This window comes from Pectinophora gossypiella, chromosome 8, assembly GCF_024362695.1.
Source record: "Pectinophora gossypiella chromosome 8, ilPecGoss1.1, whole genome shotgun sequence".
Classification (NCBI taxonomy): domain Eukaryota; kingdom Metazoa; phylum Arthropoda; class Insecta; order Lepidoptera; family Gelechiidae; genus Pectinophora; species Pectinophora gossypiella.
This window is the reverse complement of record NC_065411.1, coordinates 15,842,052-15,868,987: the sequence shown is the minus strand read 5'-3', so window position 1 is coordinate 15,868,987 and position 26,936 is coordinate 15,842,052. Positions and strand designations below refer to the sequence as shown.

The 26,936-nt window shown below is 37.9% G+C and overlaps 2 protein-coding genes and 1 long non-coding RNA gene across 3 annotated transcripts in view; 2 read left to right on the top strand and 1 right to left on the bottom strand.

Annotated features, from left to right (window-relative positions):
* Positions 1-26,936, top strand: part of LOC126369262 (uncharacterized) — a 341,394-nt gene that overhangs the window by 63,972 nt on the left and 250,486 nt on the right. The gene's annotated exons all lie outside the window — the stretch shown is intronic.
* On the bottom strand, positions 11,104-12,537 carry LOC126369296 (uncharacterized). The gene is made up of 3 exons (XR_007566676.1): positions 12,494-12,537; positions 11,862-11,987; positions 11,104-11,121 (listed from the first exon to the last, which is right to left on the bottom strand). It is a non-coding gene; the product is annotated as an uncharacterized LOC126369296 (long non-coding RNA).
* Positions 15,695-19,250, top strand: LOC126369269 (uncharacterized). The gene is made up of 2 exons (XM_050013626.1): positions 15,695-16,379; positions 18,889-19,250. The coding sequence occupies exons 1-2, from the start codon at positions 15,737-15,739 to the stop codon at positions 18,969-18,971; spliced, it is 726 nt and encodes a 241-aa protein (XP_049869583.1). The 5' UTR covers positions 15,695-15,736; the 3' UTR covers positions 18,972-19,250.

Below are 26,936 nucleotides of genomic sequence, written 5' to 3'. Positions count from 1 at the left end.
CCGCATCAAAATCCATTGCATAGTTTTAAAGATTTAAGCGTACATAGGGATATATGGACAGAAAAAGCGACTTTGTTACACATACTATAGTATGTAGTGATAATATTAAACTATAGATTATCTCTATATCGCATTTTCTGAATCGATTAAAAGTCATTTTTAAACGAGGGTTGGCAACAACTTTTTGACAGCTGTGGTATTCCACGCCGATATTCGAGCCGATATTGTGGTATTCGAGCATTGTGTCGGAGATAATTGTAAAAGTTTCCTGTGTGTTATTTATTGATTAGATCAAAATAAAGCATTTATTTACCACCAGCGATGTTTAACTGAAGCTTGAAAAGAGGATTCTAACATTATATTACTAAACAATATTATGGAATTCGGTCGTGTACTAGATTCAAGATAAATTATGAAATTCTGAGTGTACTAAATTTAAATTAAAATTAGAGGAGCTCGGTGGCGCAGCGGTAAACGCGCTCGGTCTGCGATTGTTGAAGTTAAACAACTTTCGCAAAGGCCACATGGGTGATGGGTGACCACAAAAAAAAAGTTTTCATCTCGAGCTCCTCCGTGCTTCGGAAGGCACGTTAAACCGTTGGTCCCGGCTGCATTAGCAGTCGTTAATAACCACCAATCCGCACTGGGCCCGCGTGGTGGTTTAAGGCTCGATCTCCCTATCGATCCATAGGGAAAGCCCGTGCCCCAGCAGTGGGGACGTTAATGGGCTGATGATGATGAGTGTACTAAATAAAGGCATATCTAAAATCTACAAAAAATATTTTATTTTTCTATTTAAGTAACTTATTTATGAGTTTTAATCAAGAGAAACGTAATAACAAGTCCGACATTTAATCACTTTTTTCCATGACGTCACAGTGTGCTTTTTCATACCAATTCCATAGTAATTTTGTATTTTGACGGTTAGTAAAAAGTAGCTGATTTAACTAGTTGGAAGCTACCCTATTTGTATGGGAATAGGTAACTATGACGCCGTACTAGATTGTACGTAAGTGATAATTAAAATTCATAAATTTAAAATGGCTTTATGTCTGGCTTTTTTTCTATAATATGACATAATATTGACTTCAAAGAAATAAAAAAAATATCTTTTCAGAGCGTTGTGGTCCAGTGGTTGAGCGTTGGGCTCACGATCCGGAGGTCCCGGGTTCGATTTCCGGTGGGGACATATCACAAAAATTACTTTGTGGTCCCTAGTTTGGTTAGGACATTACTGGCTGATCACCAGATTGTCCGAAAGTAAGATGATCCGTGCTTCGGAAGGCACGTTAAGCCGTTGGTCCCGGTTACTACTTACTGATGTAAGTAAGTAGTCGTTACCATGAGCCATGTGAGGGGCCTTTAGCGGCTCCATAGTAACCCTGACACCAGGGGTGATGAGGTTGGTACTCCACCTCACAACCCACACGATAAGAAGAAGAAGAGCGTTGTGTCTCACACACTTACTACCATCTGCAGTTCGATTTCCGATTTCGATTTCGATTTGCGAGACATTGTCGGAATCACTTTGTGATACTTCCTTTGTGTGGTTAAGACATTGCAGGCTGAAACAAAATTAGATGGTGTCTACTATCGGGGCCAATTTCTGACCAATTTCATAAAAGATAGAGAAAAAAATGTGTAACATCATTGGAGCAAACAGTTGAGGCGGACATATTTCTGAGATTGGCAGCCGCCGCAGATTGGCTGATAAGAATGGTACGGTTAGCAGCACAACATTCGTTTTATACGGATATGCTTTAAATGTTCGACATTAAAACATAAGCTCGCTACTATGTCCCAATTGGGTAGTAGTGGGAAAGTCAGACAGGCTGCAAATCTGAACCTATAATTTAGGTCAGATAAGCGGACTTTGTGAAAACGAAGTAACGCTATTTTCTTATTTATAAGGAAAGCATACAGCTTATAATAACACGTGTATAGATATAATACACATAAAGTAGTACAGTAGCCAATTAAGTTTTCACCAAAGATTAATGCATGCAATTGAGTATACAAAGAAAGAGAAAGGACAAATGATAAACAAAAGAGAAAATGATTGACTATAAATGAAAGGACATAAAAATAATATGAAATAATAAAAATAATGTGTTATGGAGATGATCATTTTATTATTATTTTTAAATGTGTAGCTTGAAATAAATGGTTTTTTTTAGTACTGTGAGAAGGAGAACGGAAATTGAACTTCCTTGAACTCATAAATCGTTTAATAAAATGTTGTCGCATTGTATTGCTAACCTTATTCCGTGGCTGATAAGATGCGAATGGCAATTGTTTCAGGCTTGTCATTCGACTGCCAACAATTTTAGGTTGGCGGTCAGCGAATATAATAATGGTCTAGGACGTACATCTGCTAGATTCGGAATAAAGAACAAGCATAAAATACCAACTCTTAACTTCAGACCCATAAGACCCTACCACTTGGACACAATAACACTACCGCGGTCGTACCAACCAAATGTTTGTATGCAGTTGTATAAACGCTACCTTACCCATCAATTTATTTTTTCTAAAGGGTTTAACGGCTCTGGCCTCTAGTAGTTTTACAGCTAGTTACATAATAATGTAATTTTATTTTTTGACGTTCAAAAAGCGCTAACTTTGTAAGCCAATTTTGAAAAATAAATATTTTTGATTTTTTCTTTGAATTTTTGGCCTAGTAGTCTTTTAAGCCTGTCATTAATTTAACATACTACTTAGTTTTTATCGTTTGACGTTTTGTTCAAAAATTAGGAAGAGTAACTACCCATCAAATCTAGCTCTAGTGTTTCCAAATAATCGATCAACAACACTAACATGCACAACGTGTCAAAATTATCGATCGATTCAATAAATTTTGTCGAAATCAATAAGTTCGTTTTTTCCCTAACATGCGTGCCACGTGATTTTGTTCGTATTTTGACAGAACGACATGACCTATTCCGGTTCACATATTAGCATCAAACGACAGAATCGATGAAATGACGGTGACAACATTTTATCACGTTGTGCATATTAGCCCTACAAGGAGCCCGTGCTTCTATGCTGTTCTGGGAGCAAATAAAAAACATAGAACACGTTCAGCAGCTTGAGGACATGCCCGGGAAGACAACTTCCCGGGCATGTCGTAAAAACCGAGGGATTGTGTCCTCTAACATGATGGACTAATGTTAAGGGCGATAGGCTGATCCCTTATCACCATAAGGTTTATCATATCCAGCTTACGACATCGTATCAACAGTGGCTGCACGTTGTCTTCGATTACTTGTGGCTCTGCCCACCCCATTAGGGATTACGGGCGTGAGTTTAGGGCGGGGAGTATGTAAGGAGCCCGTTAATAATGTAAACATCGAAATTTCTAGAACGAGAGACTTTTCAGGCTACGTTCCCCAAAAATAATAAAGATGGCGGTGTCGAGAATAGGCTAGTTTCCAACTAGTCAAATCAGTTACTTTTTACTTAACGTCAAAACACGAAATTACTATGGAATTTGTATGAAAAAGCACTCTGTGACGTCATAGAAAAACGTGACAAAATGTCGGACTTATTATTACGTTTTTCTTGATTAAAATTCATAAATAAGTTTAATAGAAAAAAGAAAATGTTTTTCGTTAGTTTTAGATGTGTCTTTATTTAGTAATCAGAATTTCATAATTTATCTTGAACCTAGTACACGACCCAATTAACGTGATTATTACCTATTTTCTCATTACTAAAAGTACATAATTATTCAAAAATACACTATTATGTCAGAAGCATATACTTATAAAAAGAAATGTTGCTTGATATTTGGATCACATTATGTAAATAATAATGTTTCTACTTATATTGCTTCTCATTATTTTGATCGTAATAATAATGGATGGAAGATGTAATTGAGCCTGCGTGTAATAAAAGACGTGGCCGCTTTCTATGGGTCTCGTGAGGAGGCTCGGTGTCGCTCAGCGGGCAATGGAAAGAGCTATGCTCGGTATTTCCCTGCTGGATCGAATCAGAAATGAGGAGATCCGCAGGAGAACTAAAGTCACCGACATAGCTCGGAGAATTGCAAAGCTGAAGTGGCAGTGGGCAGGACACATAGCGAGGAGAACCGATGGCCGCTGGGGCGGAAGGGTTCTGGAATGGCGACCACGTGTCGGACGACGCTCAGTGGGTTGGCCCGCTACAAGGTGGACCGACGATCTGGTGAAGGTCGCGGGCAGCGCGGGACCGATCGTCGTGGAGATCCTTGGGGTAGGCCAATGCCGAGCAGTGGGCGTCGTACGGCTGATGATGATGATGATGATGTAATAAAAGGGGTCATCAATAATATATCCAAAACAACGATAAAGGATACAGTCCGTTATCCATGAAACTAGAAGATTAAACGGAGAAATATTTACAGCGCCTACTATATTGGTTTTGAGGAACATAGCTTGGACAGTCGTAAACTAATAATTGTTACATAATTATACATAAACATAAACTGCCTATATACGTCCCACTGCTGGGCACAGGCCTCCCCTCAATCACCCGGAGGGGGTATGGAGCATACTGCACCACGCTGCTCCACTGCGGGTTGGTGGAGGTGTTTTTACGGCTAATAGCCGGGACCAACGGCTTAACGTGCCCTCCGAAGCACGGAATCATCTTACTTTTCGGACAATCAGGTGATTCAAGCCTGAAAAGTCCTTACCAAACAAAGGACAGTCTCACAAAGTGATTTCGACAATGTCCCCATCGGGAATCGAACCCGGACCTCCAGATCGTGAGCCTAACGCTCTAACCACTAGACCACGGAGGCTGTCACATAATTAATCGATTATATTGTTTGTATTATTTGATCTACTCTGAACCGGCGTGCGTGTATGAAGCGATTGATGAATGCGGAGGAAGCAAAAGAAGTGTGCCAGGATCGAAGCAAATGGAATTTTATAGTCTCTGCTTACCCCGGTGGGAAATAGGCGTGAGTTTATATATGTATGTATTATTTGTACTTGATCATTCTCGGCGCTAACTTGGCCGGATAAATGGAAAGCGCTGAGGGCTCTCACTCAGTACAACGATACAGATTTTATGTTCGTATCAACCCTCGCATGAAATGTAAAGATAATACGTCAGGGATCCTAAAACATAACAAATCCCAAAACGTGTTTCTTCCCCATTTGATACAAGTAATGTCTAATAATTAGTTCAGAGAATACCAACAATATATGAGAAAAACACAAAAGAGGGGGAAAATGCGACTGTGGGCTCATATATTACTGCGTAATAGGTTTTTCTATCGATTGCTTGTGACGTCATTCGCAGTTTTGTGGTATTAACGTCTGTGACGTCATCGATTATAGAGAAAATTGAAATGGGTACTATTCGGGTGGGTTAGAAGCGACAACTGACAAAAGGCAGCAGTAACTGTCAGTACTATTCAGAGGCGGAGGACAGGAGTCCTACTACGGATTTGAAATAGACTACTCTGGGTGTCAGACAGAGTACTGCGGGGCAGAAGGCAAGAGGGAAACCACTGCCCTATTTTTCTCTAAAAAAGTAGCATGGAAAATGCTGCACCGACGAATGCGTGGCTCTTAAATTGATGATGATGAGAAGCGATAAATAAATGTGTTTACTGCTTCAATCCGTCCTTGACGTCGCTAACTGACGTATCTGATTTGCACCTTTTTCTATTTATTGTCAATAAGACACAAATTATTTTAGCAAAAAATGCAGATACGTCAGTTTGCAAAATCGGCCACGAATTTTTTGTTTCTCCTACCTCACCCCCTCTGGGTCTTACTTTAGTCTAAAAGGCGTAAGCAGCTAAGGAGTCTTCTTCTACTATCGTGTGGGTTGTGAGGTGGTTTACCAACCCCATCAACCCTGGTGTCAGGGTTCCTATTGAGCCGGCAAAGGCCCCTGACATGGCTCATGTAACGAGTACTAACATACATCAGTAAGTAGTATAGAATAGAATAGAAGTTTAATTAAGTTATACAAGGTGTTGTAGTTAATATGCGTACATGTGACGCCCTGCCAGGGCACAGCAAACAAGAGAGTTAACTAGTTGCCGATTTTTTAAAAATAAATAAAAGGAATCTATAAGTAACTTATGTCAAATCTACTCTTTAGTAGCCGAAACCAACAGCTTGACGTGCCTTCCGAAACACGGATCATCTTTTTATCGGACAGTCAGGTGATCAGCCAGTAATGTCCTAACCAAACTAGGGACCACAAAGTAATTTTTGTGATATGTCTCCACCGGGAATCGGGAATGTGTACTTTTCTGGTGGGTTAGAATTGATAACTAAATGCGATTACTGCCTCAATAGTTTGTTACTCCTACCTGACTGGATCTTTATTTAGTCTAAAAGGCGCAAGCAGCTAAGGAGTAGGTTCTAGAATGGCGACCACGTGTCGGACGACGCTCAGTGGGTAGGCCCGCTATAAGATGGACCGACGATCTGGTGAAGGTCGCGGGAAGCCGCTGGATGCGGGCAGCGAAGGACCGATTGACGTGGAGATCCTTGGGGGAGGCCTATGCCCAGCAGAAGGCGTCGTACGGCTGATGATGAGCTTAGGAGTAAGAGGGACCTTGTGCTGACAGTCTATCTTGCTTCCACTTATCCAGTAAGGCACACAGTAAGAATAAGATTTTAGTACGGTATGTGCGGAGTGTGAATAGATCTAGAATAATCAGGCCATCAACATCCTCCGTGGTCTGGTGGTTAGAGCGTTAGGCTCACGATATGGAGGTCCGGGTTCGATTCCCGATGGGGACATCGTCGAAATCACTTTGTGAGACTGTCCTTTGTTTGGTAAGGACTTTTCAGGCTTGAATCACCTGATTGTCCGAAAAAGTAAGATGATTCAGTGCTTCGGAGGGCACGTTAAGCCGTTGGTCCCGGGTATTAGCCGTAAAAACACCTCCACCAACCCGCAGTGGAGCAGCGTGGTGCAGTATGCTCCATACCCCCTCCGGGTGATTGAGGGGAGGCCTGTGCCCAGCAGTGGGACGTATATAGGCAGTTTATGTTATGTTAATCAGGCCATCAGTGTCATACATTACGTCTTTCGGAAGTCAACATCTGTCGCGTCTACTGACATATCCCTTTGAAAATTCCATAAAAGGCGAAATATGTCGCGTCGCACAAAGGTGCCTATAACTTACTGGCAAGCTTTACACAGCTGATATATAGCCTAAGGGTCCATCCGACCCTGTTATAAGGGTCAACCGGTCAATATTGTGGTTGCTTGGCTTGTTGATGTTATAATTTCAGCTATAGTTTTAAGGGTATAGGTTCGAGTCGGGGTAAGTGGCTGAGATCGTTGAATGCGTGTTTTGGGAAAAATATTAAACGTAATAGTTCCTTATACATGGTTGACTGCGTGTATGTGTAAAAACATGTCATAATACCGTATACATGTCGCAGGGATATGATAAAAACGGGGATTTGATCAATTCCCTAAGGGATTTGATCAAATCACGGAAGATGTTAAAATAACAACACGATTTTATCTTTTCCCTAAACAAATCTAGTGAATTGAACAAATCCCTAAATTAGTTCAGTGAAATGACAAAAATAATTTTGCTTTGGTATTTTAAAGGATTATTTGGTAATTCAAATCCCTTAGGGAATTGATCAAATCCCCGTTTTTATCATATCCCTGCGACATACATACATAAACTCATACCTATTTCCCACCGGGGTAAGCAGAGACTATGGAATTCCATTTGCTTCGACCCTGACGTACTTCTCTTGCTTCCTCCATATTCATCAATCATTTCATACACGCACGCTGGTTCAGAGTACGTAAGCGCACGTACTGAAGCTAATAATACCTTATGTTACGTATTTTTTAGATCGTATTGGTTACAGAGACACGGTGCATAAAACAAAGCCTACATAATGGCTAACATATTTATTTTCAATGTTTCAAAGAAAATTCTAATGCAATCTCTTTTAACTTCAACTGAATTGTAAAACTGTTTGTTCCTTCAAAAATGCTAGTCAAGCGCATAATGTAGCCTTATTGGAGCATTCTGCCAGGGCGTAACGAATTGCTACGCGTGTAGTCGTCGTAACAATTTCGCTACGGTTCAGCATTTGATTTCTTGGAAGGAAATGTTTAAACATAAATATATAATATATTTATTACTTACATAAAACATAAACTGTCTATATACGTCCCACTTCTGGACACAGGCTCCCATCAGTCAACTGGAGGAGGTATAGGGTATACTCCACCACGCTGCTCAGTGAGGGTTAGCGTGTCAAAGGAAACTATAATTAATGTGACCATAAGGTTCATCATATCGATTATGCATTATCATGCCGTTATAAGCGGCAAGGTAAACAATCCGACAGCAGCGTCTCGAATGAATCTGTTTGTCCCAACACCTTACCTAGCAAATCGCGCAGCACCGCCACGGCGTGCTCCGCCGATTCTCGCGCCGATCCGCGCTCGTACATGTAGTGCTGCAAACGCTCCTACAACAAGAGCTGTTTCCTTATTGAATGAAATGTTCGCACACCAGTCGCATGCCAACATATTTCAAAATAGTGTATCTGTGTTTCGGAAATTTACTGTCTTGTTCCTTAATGATAAATTAAGGATCGAAAGCAGTATTGTTTATGACCAAGTCAACCATAAATATTTTTATATTATAATAGTTTTTTGGATTGTCTATGGTTAGTTAAGAAAAACTCAATGTTATAAAATGGTGTAAGTTTTTTCGTGCCATAAAATAAATATATCGTGATTCTATAAATCGCCTGTTTTTTATGTTGCCCTCATCAAGCTACCGGAAGGACTTTAAAATATATATGTAGGGCACATAAAAATGGTCCTTCGAGCCGTAAAATTGTAAAAGTGAAAAGTGCGCCGGTGAATAAATAACTTCGCTGTGACTGTTCGTGTGTATCTATAATACACCTTTAAATACGACGTCGCGGCCAGATTACACCGTGCGTGAAGGCTTTGAGAAGCCATTTCGCACCGTTCGTGGAAAAACGCAGTAAGTTGATTTTATCAACTTTTCAGGAGCTAAAAAAAACTGTCCTACTAATTAGTTATAAGTCCTGGAAATAACCTTCAAAGAGAAAATAATAGCAAAAAGTAGCCCGGATTGACCCACATTTATTAATTTTTAATTAATTGTGTATATTTGAAAAAAAAATTAAAAAAACACGGTTGCGTAGATATTCCACGAAACTATAATCAAACGTTCCGTTGTAAGTACAGATACTGCTTTATTATTACGTAGTGCGAACAACATTGATAGTTGTAACTTTACCTACAACGTTTTTCACCTTCCGATTTCATCTTACTCGGATGTTGTAAGTATTAGTTACTTCGTTCTTACACGAAAAATTTTAACAACATGTTTTGCGTAAGTTGAGAAACCTATTTATTCCACGTGAAAGTAAATGATCTTTGATAGTGTAACTATAGAAATTGCTTTTTTAATAAGGAAATATCTCAAAATAATTGTATGTATCTTTAAATACTTGTTTGTTGCAGGGGTTAGTCTAGAATGTAGAAGTATGTATGCTCATACATTATACAGGGTAGCCCAGAACTTCAAGTTCAAAATGAAAAATTAGATAGAGTGGCTCATTAGCTACTAGAAACACCCCCACGTATGTTCAGCCATTATTTATAGTTTAGGAGATATGACCTATTTTGTACCTTTTTCTAGATTTTCTACCTTACTTCAGAAATAATCATTTTGTCGCTATCCCGTTCTTAATAATTATTTTATTTTACTTCACAACTATGTCTAAAGATATATACCGCTAGGTAAAAAAATAAAAACAGTCAAATCAAAGACAAAAAAAGTTATTGGAAGTCAAAGTGAGAATTGGACCAAAATTGTCACAGTTGTTAAAACTTCGCCGAAGAATAATTAACACATGAGATTGGCATGGACGCTGAAAGTAGGTATCTCTAAAAAACTGCTCCATTTAATAGCCTTTTAGACACATCAAAAAAAGTACCTTTAATAGAAGCAATAAACTAAATAATTAGACCTCAAAGATTGCAAGATAGACAGATTTGAAGGAAAAATTTACATTCTCATATAATGTAGGTAGCTGCTTCTTTCTAACGTTGTTCTTTAACAACCTTTAACTACCTTTGTGGTCAAAGACACATTTTCAATAAAAAAAAATCACGCTCATAATCGCTAACAGGGTAGACATAGCAACAGTCTGAAGACAAAACTTGCAGTCACTTTTGGTATTCATATTGTAATGAAGGAAAAAGTTATCCCCAAACACTGTTGGTGATTCATACTATAAGATGCTAAAATAAAATCTGTCTGTCTTGCAATCTTTGAGGGCTAATTACTTAGTTTTATGCCCCTATTAAGGGTACTTTTTTGGATGTGTCTAAAAGCATATTAAATGGAGCAGTTTTTAAAAACACTTTCAGGGTTCATGAAAATCTCATGTGTTTATTATTCTTCGGCGAAGACTTACAACTGTAACAATTTTAGACGAATTCTCTCTTGACTTCCAACTTCCAATGACTTTTTTATCTTTCATTCGATTGTTTTTATTTTTTCACCTAGCGATACACATACTTAGGCATAGTTATGAAGCAAAATAATTAGAAATTAGAAAGAAAAAAATAGAATTATTAAGAAAAGGATAGCGACAAAATGATGATTTCTGAAGTAAGATAGAAAATCAAGAAAAAGGTGTAAAATGGGTCATATCTCCTAAACCGTAAATAATCGCTGAACATACACGGGGGTGTTTCTGGTAGTTAATGAGCCCCTCCATCAATTTTTTCATTTTGAACGTGAACTTTTGGGCCACCCTGTATATTGAAACAAATAAAATCAGTGTTAAATTAAGTGTTTATTCTAATTTGTATTAAAAAAAAAATATTTATTTACTAGCTGTGCCGAAAGCCGTTTGACCCGCATGGGTTTTTAGTTTTCAGGGAGTTATTTCTATTTGTAATTAAAATCCAACTTTTAATTTTAAAACGTTTATTAATTAATACATGCATAATCACAAAATATATTAATACGGTATGGCACTTGCCTTTATTAGAAAAGCCTTCATTTTCAGTTATTACAGTTAGTCATTAAGTGTTTTCTTGAACATTTTGCTTTTTGCATTTGCTTTTCGGTAGAACCTGCAAATGACAAAATATAAAAAACTATTAAGTATGATAATAAATTACTAAAAAGAAAAACAACCATTAATACCTATTATAGTAAGCTTAGAGATGAGCCAATTTTCCAACGTATCCGAAAAGCGACAGTGTCAGTGATAAAAATGTATGTGATTGACATAAGGTCTGTCACTGTCGTTTTACGTACTTAATCGTTTGCAACTTGGCTAAAACCCCATAAAAGCCAGTTGGTTTGCATAGGAGATAACTCTAGAAAAAACTACATTAAGCAAATCAAAAATATATCTGTGGTTGTTATGATAAGAGGAAAATGACAGAATAATTATACCATAAATACACAGGCACTGACTATTTCAAAGAAACTTTACCACGCGCCGCTTCCAGGTTAGTAGGTAAATACCTATATCAATCTAGAATACAAATACTGAAAGGATATTTCGGCATACAAAACATGGAACGTTTTCAGCTGCTTAGCTTCCCGGCCAAGTCGTAAATCAGAAATGGTACTAATATTATTTTTTTTGCCCAAAAGTAAGATGATCTGTGCGTCGGAGGGCACGTTAGGCAGTCGGTTGCGGCTTAATTAAGTATGCAGGTATGTCGTCGTTACATGAGGCATGTCATGGACCTATAGCGGCTCAGTAGTAACCCTGATACCAGGGTTGATGAGGTCAGTCAATTATTGTTTCAACCCACACGAGAGAAGAACTTTAGTAGGATACGGATAGGTACATACGAACCTTCAAGAGAATGTGTCTCATGTTGACTACGACGAGAAGATATCCCATAGTTTCTTGAAATATTTTTGCATTTCTGGTCATTCTTCCACTGGGTTGTACTGGATTGGGTTGCAGTATTAGTGGAATCTGTTAATTGTAACATAATGGTTTAAATACATTGTTTGTAGGTAGGTACATAATAGACGTTAAGCAATAAAAAGGACCCATTACCAAATCACCCTAAAAATTAGACACAAACCTAGATATTTTATCGTTATTTAGGTATTAAATAGAAGGTTAGTACCAATGCGTTAATAATAAAATGTATATCAAACTCAAGCGCACAAATAACAACAAAATCAAGGGTGTTTTTGCAAAAGTTAACTTATATACCTAGGTAGATAATTCACAACCAAGCCGAAATACTACAGTTGATCACGTAACAGTTTTTTGTTCAAATATCTTTATTTTATGCATATACCAGGTGCTATGCCAGGTGATAGCGAATGTACAAAAACGGCACACCCCAATTTAAATAGGTAGTTAGTTTATAGATTAAAAGCACCGAATAGGCAAATAGGCATGCTTAGTTTAATTTAATAATTAGTACAGAGCAGTGCAATCATCATCACGCATTAACCAAACCAACTTACGTCAAGTAGGTCGTCAGGTAGGTAGGTAGGTAGGGTAGGTAGGTAGGTAGGATCTGGTTCTGTGTAAACCTTACAAAACAAAATATTTATAATATTAATAGTCTAATAAATAGTAATATACTAAGTAGGTAAGGTAATAGGTACCTAAAATCTAGCTAGTCTATTTATAAGTAAATAACTCACCATCTTCGATTTTGTCCAAGTTGAGCATACGTATAATCCTTGGGTTTTTTACTTCCACACAAAGATATGCACGCTTCGAGTAGCCACCATGAACAAATTAAATAGAGAGATAATTATTACATCTATCCAACATTCGTCAATCATGACTTTTTATTCTGACAAAAATCGACCTTATTATTACTACAATGCGATCGTTATTTGTAGGGCCGTATGCTGACTGACGGAATACCGTGGTAAAACTACGATCACAAATAGACAATCAGCTTTCACTCTACAAATAACGATCACAGTGCAATAATAATAAGGTCGTTTTTTATAAACTTCGTCGGCAATAATTTTGTCTATAGGTGATCTTGGTTTTACCGTGGTAAAACCACAATCAGCATACGACCCTACAAATAACGATCACAGTACAGTAATAATAGGGTCGATTTTTGGTTGAATAAAAAGTCGAGATTGACGAAAAATTGGTGGATAGATGTAATACCTCTCTAATATCTTTCTAATACCTCTCTTTGAGTGTGCAGCCCGCCGCCGCTGGCACGGCGTAAGTACAGTAACCAAATAAAACATAGGGATTTACGCTAGTGATAAGTAAGTATATTTACTTAGGACATTAATAAGTAGTCTATATTTGCAGGTAATTAGAATAACACGACAAATGATTCAAATTATTGTCTTTAAAAGAGTTGTATTCATATTTACGAAGAGTATAGTGTAAAATATATCATCGAAAAATGAAGATAAATGAAATAACGTAATAGTAATAACAAACCTTGCTTGGAAAAAACTACGTGATTATATTTACACCAAACCGTTACACTAAAAGATTCGCAGAATAGGCAAGTAGCTGGAGTTACAACAAATAGTAACGCTAAAACATTCGTGGAATAACGAAGTAACTAGACGTACAACCACTGTCGTGTCGTATAATGTCGTGAAACATGTCAGTACGTTTACTTACGACTCGACCATCCTAAAAAACTTTCGTGTAAAATCGAAGTAAGTGTTATTATGACTTTACTATATGGGAAAATACCAAAAAAAAATCACGTATTTATACTTACTTTCTTATTATGGGGGAAAAATATTTTTATCAATGTTGCACAATTTCATTGTTTTTGTAATAATTTCTTCATTTTTACTGATATCTTAATGAAAATTTGTGAGAAGGTGTATTCGTGTACGCTGAATTGAATGGTGCAATAAAAAAAAAATGTCGCTAGTCCACTTACTGCGTTTTTCCACGGGGGGTGCGATTTGTAGAAGAAAGCCACGACGAGGATTCGAACGTGAAAGAAATTGCTGTCAAGTATTCGCGTAATATTCGACCGCGGCATTTCATACTCTTCATACAGCGTCCGCCATTTTGCGACGCATCGAGTGCATTTCTTCGTAAGAAAAGGAAAAAAGAAGACAGAAAACGTCGTGACGTACTTCCTGTCATTTTTTTAATTTCTATTTTTTTTCCTGCCGGAGTTAGCAGAAATTACTACAGTTGCAGTCATTACCGGTTTTTGGTACGTGTATCGGAACGTTTTCAAGGTGGGTCACAGACAACAGACAGGTGTTCGACCAATCCCGTTGCTTCCGAAGATTCCCGACGATTGCCGACGAGACACGAAGCGCCTACGCCGCGGCCATATTGTCGCGCTGTTTCATTTCCACTATTTCTACTTGTGAAGGACGCGTGCGCCGCCATTATCATTTTCGTGTAATTATAATTTTTATGGTAAAAGTTAAAGTATTAGTAATAAAAATAACTGCAAATTGTTGTAAAAAGGTTCCTGCATACGACGACACTGTACGTAAGACTTGTTGCATTAAGTATTTACCTGCAATTCATAACGTGGAAATTATTTTTTTTACGTACTTGCATTTGTCCTTTTGTATAGGTTTTTACATACAAGATGACGCTGCCGGACGATTCCGACAAGCTTAAAAGGCTTATAAGTGAGCGCGGGTACGTGAAGTCATGTCTTACAACGTTTCTGTGCGTCGGGTTTAGAAACCGCATCACTAGAATTGCTCCAGGAAAAACGTACACGACTCGTCGAGATACTCAAGGAGTACGAGAAATACAACAAGGAAATTCTATTCCTTAATCCAGATGACAAGGAAAACCCGGAAGAGTATGAAAGTAAGTACTATAATTCTATTGCTTCGATCGATCTTGCAATAAAATCGCGTAAACATTGCGCTACAGATCCGCCCAAACCGAATAATTTCGATTTTAAAAAATTACCGCAAATAAATATTAAAACATTTGATGGAAAAAATGTAGTGGACTATACCCCTTTCATCAACATGTTTAAGGCGGTTATACATGCGGATTCCAATTTAAGTTTATGTCAAAAGTTATATTATTTGACCACATTTTTAGCAGGGGAAGCACTTGATTTAATTAAAAACCTGCCACTGACTGACCAAAACTATTTGTCAGCATTAGATCTTCTAGATAAAAGATATAATAACGTGCCAATGATAGTGAACCATCACATTAATACCTTGCTCGACTTACCTGCCTTTAATAAATGCACAGCACAGAATATAAGGTCTCTTATATCCAATGTTAACCTTCATATTGCAGCATTAAAGAACTTAAACTTGCCTGTTGACCAGTGGGACGCTCTGCTTGTTAATATCTTGTCCAGGAAAATTGATGCCTATTCTAACAGGGGTTTTCATTTGGAAAGGGATGAAAAGGAAGTGCCTACTCTAAAGGAGTTTCTTGAATTTCTAGAAAAGCGAGCGCTTGCCATGGAGAATACCAGCGGTGAGAAAATGTACTCAGCCGCAGCTGACTCAGCAGGCACTTCTAAAGGTGGTAAGCCTGGCAAGTCTGCCAGCTTTGTAGCAGCCTCGACTTCATGTAAGTACTGTCAGAAATCACATAAGTTATATGAGTGTGCCTTATTTAAACTCTCTTCTGACAAAGACAAGAGAGAATTGATAAAGAAGAACAACCTGTGTGTGCTTTGCCTTAATTCACATCGTGGAAAATGCACACTGCGCATAAAATGCTCTGCATGCCAGGGCAGGCATAACACGCTTCTGCACATGGTGCAAACTAAACTGACCGAGGCCAGCAATGCTGCTGCTACAATGCCTACTAACACCGATAATAGTGCTGTGGTGATGTCGAGCACCTCCCAAGCGAGAGGCGTGGTGCTGCCTACTGCAGTGGTACGTCTAATCGACAAAAATGGGAAATTTATTCATGCACGAGCTTTATTAGATACAGGCAGTCAAGTGTCTTTTGTCTCTGAAAAGTTAGCCAGTAAAATTGACTGTAATATATCCCCAACTAACCAGATTATTACTGGGGTCATTCAAGGCACTAACATCATGCATAAAAAAGCAGATATTTCTGTTTATTCGTCTATAAACGATTTTAAATTAAATGTGTCATGCCTTGTAACAAAAAACATTACTTGTGAATTGCCACAACAGAGTTTTGACATAAAGGGATTCAATATACCATCTCATGCCCGCCTTGCCGACAAAAGCTTCAATAAAACTGGGGAGATATTGTTGCTTCTAGGAGCCGACGTATTTTTCCAGGTTCTCCAACGCGAGTCGCTGCCGCTAACACCAACGGGGCCCTTCCTGGTTAACACGAGCTTCGGTTATGTTGTCGCAGGCAGCCTGCCTGTGTCTGCAGGCCAGGTATCCTCGTCAAACTTTTGTGTAACAGTTCAAGGTAACATTTATGATAACCTTAAATTACAAAATGATCTGCTAGATGATCATAACATTTGTGATAAGTTTAATAACTGCAAATTGCAAAATGATCAGTCAGATAATCTTAATATTTGTATTAATAATAATTGTAATTTACAAAATGATCATTTAGATGATCTCAATAACACCATCCCAAAATTCTGGGAATGTGAACAAGTGCCTAATAATTTTAAAGAAGGTACAACTGAACAGCAATTAGCTGAGGAATGTTTTCAGCACTCTGTACAACTTATTGATAAAAAGTTTTATGTGGCACTTCCATTAAAACTTGAATTAGAATATATTGAATTAGGTGACTCATTTTCGCGTGCACTGCAGAGATTTTACAATCTGGAAAAACGGTTTTCTAGGGATGAGAACTTGCATCAGCAGTACAATAAATTCATGAATGAATATATTCAACAGGGACATGCAAAACTTTATGATATTTCAAACTACGATTCTAAAGCTGGAAATGTGTATTATTTACCCCACCATCCTGTTATAAACCCTAATAGTAAAACTACACCTGTTCGAGCTGTCTTTGACGCAAGCATGCTTACTAACAAAAATATTTGCTTAAATGATATCATGTTGAACGGGCCCGTAGTACAAAATGATCTTTTTGACATTTTAACACTGTTTAGGACTTTCAAATTCGTTTTACTTTGTGACATTAAAGCTATGTACCGTGGAATAATGTTGGATAATAAGTATTGCTGCTTGCAAAATATTCTCTGGCGCGAATCACCTCATGATCCCTTGCAGTGTTTGCAACTGCAAACTGTAACTTACGGGTTAAAAAGCTCTGCCTTTCTGGCTACTCGTTGTCTAATCGAGTTAGCTGATAGATATAAGGATCAATATCCTTTAGCTTCATTTGTTCTCAAATATTTAAGCTACGTTGATGACATTCAGTGTGGATCTAATGATCTCTCTGAGCTTCTTGAGATGAAAAGGCAACTTGTAGAGCTTTTAGGATTAGCTAGCTTTTCTTTGCACAAGTGGTGCTCTAATAATAGTAATCTTATTGATGATATACCTGTTGAACTTCACCAGTTAAATAATAAAAATTTTGATAAAACAAACTCTTATGTAAAAACTTTAGGTTTGACTTATAATGTTGACTCTGATACTCTCAATATGCAATGCCCTGTAGTTCAGAGCCAAAAAACCTACACAAAACGGCAAATGTTAAGTTTTGTCAGTAAATTTTTCGATCCATTGGGTCTAGTAGGGCCTATCTTAGTGCAGGCTAAATATTTGATGCAACAAGTCTGGTCGGAAAACTTAAAATGGGATGATGTATTACCTGATAATTTAAATAAAAAAATTATTGACTTTACAAAAGGTTTAATGCGCATGTCTTGTATTTCTGTGCCTAGGAATATTAACTTACAATCTTGTGTAAAAATGGAACTTGTCGGTTATGCAGATGCCTCGAATATTGCTCATGGATGCTGTCTATATTTAAGAGTAATTGGCTTTGATGGTAATGTGATTGTTAATCTTTTATGTTCAAAGTCTCGTATTAACCCTAAAGACAAGAATTTAACCGTTCCTAGACTTGAGCTCAACAGTGCTTTGCTATTAGCCATGTTGACAAGAAAAGTATATGATACTTTATCATTAAAATATAATAATATTCATACACATTTGTATTTAGATTCCAAAATAGTTTTGTCTTGGATTGAAATTGAACCTGTGAAACTCACTGTTTATGTTGCTAACAGGGTAGATAAGATTAAACAATTATCAAGTAATTTTCAGTGGCACTATGTAAGCACAACTGAAAACCCAGCTGATTGTCTATCACGTGGTGTTGAACCAGACCAGCTGAAGGAACATCCATTGTGGTTTCATGGTCCACAGTACTTGCATAATGCTGACTATGTGCATTGCATATCACAAGTGAATACTTCAGAAAGCGAATTACCTGAAATAAAAAAGCCTTCAGCTTCTTGTAATGTTTGTCATAGAGATAATTCTTTTCATGATTTTCTCCATAAATATTCTAATTTGAATAAAATGACCCGTATTATGGCTTATACTAAGCGGTTCATATTCAATTGTAAAAAGACTAATGTCAATAAGAAACAAGGTCATTTATGCCCTGATGAGATGACTTTTGCTCTGCATGATTTAATAAAAATTGATCAAAGTAAACATTTTGAAAAAGAATTGAAGGATATTGAGTCTAAAGTTCATTTAAAATCTTCCTTAGGCAGTTTAAGTCCATTTATTGATGGTTATGGACTTCTAAGAGTGGGTGGTCGTTTACAAAACACAAATCTGTCATTTGAACAAAAACACCCCATTATTCTGGCTAAATCTTCAACTTTGACTAAATTAATAATTTACAATGAGCATATAAGGCTTAAGCATGCAGGTCAAAGGTTAACTCTCAGTAGTTTGTACGAGCGATATTGGCTGATCAATGCTAACAGAGAAATAAAGGCTGTGCTACACAAATGTGTAATATGTTTCAGACTTAAGGCCGAATCTTCCAGTCAACTCATGGGATCTCTACCGCTTGATCGTGTTAACGTTACTCGTCCATTCCAAATTGTAAGCACCGATTATGCCGGGCCTTTCAATGTAAAGCAAACTAGAATAAGAAATCCTGTCATAACAAAAGCCTATGTAGTGATTTTTATATGCTTTATTACAAAAGCTATTCACATTGAATTAGCGTCGGATATGACAACTAATACATTTTTGTCATGTTTTAAAAGATTTATAAGTCGTAGAAATAAGCCTACGAAAGTATATTGTGACAATGGAAGTTACTACAAAGGTGCAGATAATGTACTAAGGGAATTGTATAATCTACTGAATTCCACAGGACACCAAAAACAAGGTATTAGAATATGGTACCTCTGAAAGGATTACATTCAATTTTATTCCTTCTTATAGCCCAGTATTTGGTGGTCTGTGGGAGGCAGGAGTTAAAAGCGTTAAATACCACATGAAACGTGTAATTGGAAATGCGGTACTTACTTTTGAGGAATTGTACACGGTGCTTGTACAAATTGAAAGTATCTTAAATTCTCGCCCATTGACGCCCTTGTCAAGGGACTGTAATGACATGACTTACCTTACACCTGCACACTTCCTCACTGGTGCTCCGTTCACCTCATATCCAGAATTAAATTTAATGGATGTAAATGTAGGAAAGCTTAGCTTTTGGCGTCAGTGTACGCAAATGCAACAGACGTTTTGGCGTCAGTGGCATAAACAATATTTAGTTATGTTACAGAGCCGTCCTAAATGGCAAAATCAACAGCCAAACTTGCAGAAAGGTACTATGGTACTACTGAGGTCTGATTCTATATCACCGTTAAGTTGGCCTGTTGGACGAATTGTAAATGTCATACCGGGGAGGGATAACTTAGTTAGAGCTTTAGATGTAAAAACAGCTAAGGGGTTCATTGTTAGAACTAGTGTAATGAAAGTTTCGCCATTACCTATAGATTATAATTAAATTTATTGTTTAAGCATTGTATTTAAAAAATGTTTCTGGTACTATACCTATCTTGTGGCTGTGCCCAATATGTTTATGACCAAGTCAACCATAAATATTTTTATATTATAATAGTTTTTTGGATTGTCTATGGTTAGTTAAGAAAAACTCAATGTTATAAAATGGTGTAAGTTTTTTCGTGCCATAAAATAAATATATCGTGATTCTATAAATCGCCTGTTTTTTATGTTGCCCTCATCAAGCTACCGGAAGGACTTTAAAATATATATGTAGGGCACAAGTATTAAAATGTAAAATGTAATAAATACCTATCTATGTTAATGTAAAGTTTAATGCATCCTTTTTGACTAACATATAAGTGCTTTGGCGTTAGCTGTAAGCTTATATTGTGAATTGAATAAATAAATAAATAAATAAATAAATAAATAAATAAATATCCAGCTTACGACATCGTATCAACAGTGGCTGCAAGTTGTATTTGATTACTTGTGGCTCTGCCCTACCCCATTAGGGATTACGTGCGCGAGTTTATGTATGTGTATGTAAATGTGACAATATTGTTTCTGTTTAATTAAAAAAAATATTAAAATAAATATCGGAACGGGCAAAGCCATAACTTTTCAGATGACAACTTGTTGCCACACTTAGCGTAAACACGACGGAAAACTCAATTAGAAATTAATGGTTTGGCCAAGATGTCTAAAAAAAAACCTAAACAAATTACAAAGATCTAAGGCCATAAAAATCCATGTAGAACCACGAAGCTACATACATTTTTAAATTTATTGCGAACAGATCCGCACGAATACCTTCATTCGCGAACATGTATGGACTTATTCTGAATACAGATACAGACATGGATAAAACGGTATGTTCTTCTTCCCTCGTGTAGATTGTGAGATTAATGAGCAACGGGTCCGCTTACCTAACCTGAAGATTTGACAGGTCCAGTTTTTTACAGAAGCGACTGCTTGTCTGACGTTCCAACCCGCGACGGGAAAACCAGCCCAATACAGGTTAGGTCACATAGGTACCTACGAAAAAGCATTTCGTCGCGATGTTTTCCGCTGAGAACGTGATAATCATTTATGCTCCAAACATGAATTCGAAAAAAAAATCCACAATCATTGGTGTAGGACTGAGCTGGATTCGAACCTGCGACCTCAAAGTCAGAGTCAAGCGTTCTACCAACTGGGCTACCAGGGCTTAAGTACATAATAATATTCTATATTATCCTTTACAATAGCACTATATTACAGCAGGCTATGTCACTCGCTAAACAATTGACAATCAGATCTCACGGTGTTGATTAGTGAACCATATTCTGCTTGGGTCTATCTAGGGCATAACTCAGGTGATAATGTCGGACAAAGGTGCATTAATAGCACTATTATGTCGCACAAGTGCTAGCCACGTTAGGCAGTCGGTCTTGGCTACTATTTACTTCATAAGTAGTCATTTTTATTTTTTTATAGCACTTTAGGGAAACTCACAAAGAGAAAATTTAAATCGAAAAAAATAATAACTCGGGCGGGACTTCAACCCGCAGCTCTTCTCAAACCGGGACGAGATCGTGAGCCCAACCATCAAACACTGGATCACCAAGGCTGATAATCGGTAAGTACTTCTGTGACCAAAAACTAGAAGGTATGTGACCCAAACTGTATTGGACTTGTTTTCCCTTCGCGGGTTGGAAGGTCAGACATTCAGTCGCTTCTGTAAAAAACCAGACCTGTCAAATCTTCAGGTTAGGTAAGCGGAGCCTGTGAAAAATAAGATAATGCTAGGGAGATGATGATCTTCTCTTCTTATCGTGTGGGTTGTGAGGTGGAATACCAACCTCATCAACCCTGGTGTCAGGGTTGTTACTGAGCCGGAAAGGCCCCTGACATGGTTCATGTAACGACTACATACATCAGTAAGTAGTAACCGGAACGAACGGGAGATGATGATGAGGACTTGTGTGACCAAAAATTAAAATAGATAATAATATTATAGTGCCTTGCTTCGGAAGGCACGTTAAGCCGTTGGTCCCGGCTGCATTAGCAATCGTTAATAACCATCAATCCGCACTGGGCCCGCGTGATGGTTTAAGGCCCGATCTCCGTATCCATCCATAGGGAAGGCCCGTGCCCCAGCAGTGGGGACGTTAATGGGTTGATGATGATGATGATTATAGTGCCTAGTTAGTACCTAATATCGCACGGATCATCTTACTTTAGGACAATCAGGTGATCAGTCTGTAATGTGCTAACCAAACTAAGGACCACAAAGTGATTTTTGTGATATATCCCACCGGGATTCGAACCCGGGATAAAATAAGAGTAAGATGATCCGTGCTTCGGAAGGCACGTTAAGCCGTTGGTCCCGGTTCTACTTACTGATGTAAGTATGTAATCGTGACATGAGCCATGTCAGGGGCCTTTGGCGGATCAGTAATAACCCTGACACCAGGGTTGATGAAGTTGGTATTCCACCTCACAACCCACATGATAAGAAGAAGACCTAATATCGCAACCACATTGCATAGACCCCCCGAAATCCGTCCCGCATTAATATAATATGACATCTTCTACACAGGGAGGTTTCAGTCGACTTGGCACGTTTTCGATTCTATTTAAAGCCGTTGAATTGTTAATAGCCGGTTCCTTTAGCAGTGGACATCGACGATATCACCTCTAGACTTCTCTCGTTTGGGCTGCGATTTCAGTGAATGACGTCACCAAACAAATAAAAATATAATTCATTGCAACAAAAGAAAAGAGAAAATACAAAAGTTACCTAATTAGGACATGGCAAATAGCGGCCTTATCGCTTAAAGCGATTTCTTCCAGACAACCATAAGGCGAGGGAATATGTAAAAGTTAAATGATTGCGAGTGCAAACTACGTGCAAGTTAAGAAATATTATAACAAACATTTATAAATACATATATACAAAAAATATATACCTATCTTTATAAATAGTACACACCCAAAAACCTAATAACAAGCTACTCAAGAGCCACAGAATACAAACAACACCGCAACACACCTAGCCTGGTGTCAGCATTCAGCCGGTAAAGGCCCCTGATTTGAATTAAGTCATCATCATCAATTTAAGAGCCACGCTCTTGTCGGTGCAGCATTTTCCATGCTCCTTTTTTGGCTTCCCTCTTGCCTTCCGCCCCGAAGTACTCTGTCTAACACGGATGGCGCCCAGAGTAGTCTATTTCGAAGCTGTACTAGGACTCCTGTTCTCCGCCTCTGAATAGTACTGACAGTTACTGCTGCCCTCTGTCAGGTTACCTCACCAAATAGACAGAACAAATTGTACGCGACAAATTAAACATTAGCAGCATTAGATAAACTATGTTTAAAATATAATCCGTACACGAAAGAAGTCCCGAAGTCCGACTTCTTTCGTGGCGCGAAATACTATTTCAAATCAAGTTTATTTTTAGTTTGTGTTTTGTAGTAACACTGTAGGCGTCTATCTGGTTGTATCGTCGATGACAGTGGGACAGAGAGGTACTCAGGTCAAGGGTCACTACTATTATGACCTTGCGATGACAATAGTCAGAGGTCAAGGGACGGTGTTGTCCTTTGTTGACATCCCACTTTGCAGTGTTAAACCTTTTATTATGGATGTAGAATTTTGGGTCAATAGGTAGCAGGGACCCTTTGGGATTGAATATTACGTTTATAACCGTTAGCATGTTATTACAAAATGAAATTTAAAATTAAAAAAAACCCCGACCAGAAAAAAAGAACGCTTACAGCAGACCAGCTCAGTGGTTCCAGAAGACATTAGTGTTTCAAATGTCAGATCCCACATACGCTTGCAAGCAAACTGAGCGTGTAACATTCCTATCACACCTAACAACAACCTGATGACCTTGAAGACCTGAACCGATTTCCACCAAACATAGCAAAGAACATTCTCGACTGATATACTTTTCAAACAAAAAAAAAAACCGCATTAAAATTAGATCATCCGTTTGGGAGCTACGACGCCACAGACAGACACATACACATTTACACACACACACAGACACGTCAAACTAATAACACCCCGTCGTTTTTGCGTCGGGGTTAAAAATAGTGTTTGAAGATAGCCGTGGTACCTCAATAGGAAGAACGCTTGACTCCCACTGTGAGGTCGCAGTTTCGGATCCCAACACGGATATAAACCAATTGTTAGCGTACAATTTAACTACCGATACCGACCCCACCGGCGTGGTCGACGATTTCCCTCATTCAGCGCTTATCGCTATCGACCTACTAGGGTCGATTAATTCTTTCAAATATTTTCCTCTCAGACGACGCCCTGAGCCGAGGTTCGCGCCCAACTGGGCACCCTCAGGCCTGTTGTCTTAAACGTTGTACCGGGTGAGAGACTTCAGCGCTCCCCATTTGTCCGGCCAAGTAGTTAATGCCATCTGCGGCAAATCTACAATAAGTCACGTCAAAAAAGTACAATTTAACTCAAGGAAGGGATTTGTCGTGTTAATAATAACTTCATGCATGTATAACAAGCAAAACTTTAATTAAGTAAATAGAAATAGATTACTGATAATGTTAAAATTAACAAGATAAGATGGCATATCAACCCCAATGTCGATTGTCAAAATCGTCGCAACTTAGCTAAATATCATTAGTAATAAAGAAAAACATAAATTGCCATCATTTGTATATTGTTAAATACATTAAATTTGCTACTATTTGTTTAGACCGTAATACATCTCTGTATAGACCACGCGAATCATTCTAACAGCGTATTTTCAAAATATCACAACAGTTTCTCTAACTCACTACGTGTAGCGAGAAATCAGAAGTGGATTTTGATATTAAGTGTTTTATTACTAACGTTGTCATAGGATGGGTCACCACAAAAAAAAGTTTTCATCTCGAGCTCCTCCGTGCTTCGGAAGGCACATTAATACGTTGGTCCCGGCTGCATTAGCAGTCGTTAATAACCATCAATCCGCACTGGGCCCGCGCGATGGTTTAAGGCCCGATCTCCCTATCCATCTATAGGGAAGGCCCGTGCCCCAGCAATGGGGACGTTAATGGGCTGGTTATAATGATGATGAATACTAACGTTGTGTCTTAAATAACAATAAAAATCTTCTCTGACAGTCGTAGTAGACAAGCCATCCGATCACCCACACTTTATACCAGAATCAGAATCATTTATTCAAAGTAATTATCATGGATAAAACTTGTGAAGGTCAATGTAACATTTTTGGATTTACGTCATTTCGCAAGGTGTTATGGCTGAGTAGAAGATTTGACAAGAAACTGCAACAGCAACACATGTTTTAAATCATTCTATTAGAGAGTATACATTACAAGTTATTTAATAACTATAGGAACATATTTACTACCAGACATTTATATCATTTAGGTAATCATAAGCTTTTTAACATAAATTCATCATATAGTTGAAGTTTACTATCCGACTTACAAGGTAAGATGAAAAACATATCGAACATTTTTTTTGTCAAACTACCGTCACTTGCAGTGTGCCAGCCAGTTCATTGTCGGACGCGCTCGAGAACAGACGTGTTGTCTTAGCTTCGCGCTACGTCAGTGTTCGTGTGATATTTTATTACCCTCGGCGGACTATTAAATACTGTAATTTTGCTCAACCTTATTGATACATTGTTGGACTTTGCGTGTCATTGTGCAGCTGATCTGCTGTCCAGGTGGATTGTCGATGGGAAAGGTAAGTGGAGTTTTTCTTATTTGACCGTTCATATTTTAACAGTCCGTCATAAGCAACTCCCCTTTTATAAAAGCGTATTATTATTGCAACATTATTTAATAATTACAAAACCCCTAAATATTGGCCCCGATTGCTACAAACACCTCCTAATTTTATTTTAGGTTATATCCGTCATTTTCCCTACCCGCCGAAAAGGAAAGGGACGGATGATTGACAACTGTTAATTTTAAATGGAATGAATAACCCGAGCGAATAAAATAGGCGTCTCACTTATATGCAACTCGCTTGACGTGTGCTGTCACCTTAATTCCATAAAAGTTATGCCTGTCGATTACCCGTCCCTTTCCTTTTCGGCGGATAACAAAATGACAAATATAACTTAAAATAAAATTAGATGGTTTCTACAGGAATCGGCACCATTATGAATTTAATTTACTTAATCTAGATTTTTGAATGGCAATTTTATTTAAATAAATAATTGTTGACTTTTATGTTTATAATCATATGGTAAAGTGATCGGCCATCAACAGATTCAGTAGCTATGCGATTCTTTTAAAGCTTTACCTACAAACAAGTTAGTAATAAATAATATATATATCTGCTTGTAGCGCTTTGCTAGCTTATCATTTTTGTATACTATAAAATATTCCGGAAAACCATCGCTCCGAATATGAGATATCGTGTCTTATTTTCCCTGAATTTCATCTTCTATTGTACGACGCCTCTATAGATATAAAGTTAGCAGCAGATGTCGCGAGCCAATCACAATTCGCAGCTAAATTCACGCTTCACATACAGATACCAATTTCGATTCGTAAATGGAACACTGTTCATTGAACAATATTTTCATGCTTATTCAAATAATACGACAGCTCTGCTGACAGAGATAGATTGAGTTCGTTTCGAAAAGGTAAAAATAATAGGAAGTATTCGTGTAAATCAACCTTGCCTACAAATGGCTCTGGGCAAAGGTGTTTTGCGGCACTCACGTTTTATATTGACAACTGTCAGATTAACGGATATTTTATGTCTCTTTCGCACTAGGCTTTAGAGGTATCTTTCTGTCATATTCTCATTCTAATCACGCTTCGGGGTAGGTAAAGTAGAATCCTAAATCAAAGACAATCGTAAAATGCTTACAGTAATAAGTACTGTTTGCTTACTTAATTTTAGTTATGAAAAAATGGAGAACCTATTAGACATGCGTACTTAATTAAATAGGCATATTCTAGTTTAGGCTCCAGTCAGCCTCTACAAATATTACCATGCCTTAAAAAAATATACACCTAAGCCCTAGTGTACACTCTGGGTACGAGTTCACCTTTACACCAACTCGGCTCAGCA

Coding starts and splice junctions, on each gene's coding strand:
- LOC126369269 (XM_050013626.1), top strand. CDS start 15,737: ATGGTGCAAACTAAACTGACCGAGGCCAGCAATGCTGCTGCTACAATG. Junction 16,380..18,888: donor CTTTTGTGTAACAGTTCAAG/GTAACATTTATG, acceptor AATATGTTTCAG/ACTTAAGGCCGAATCTTCCA.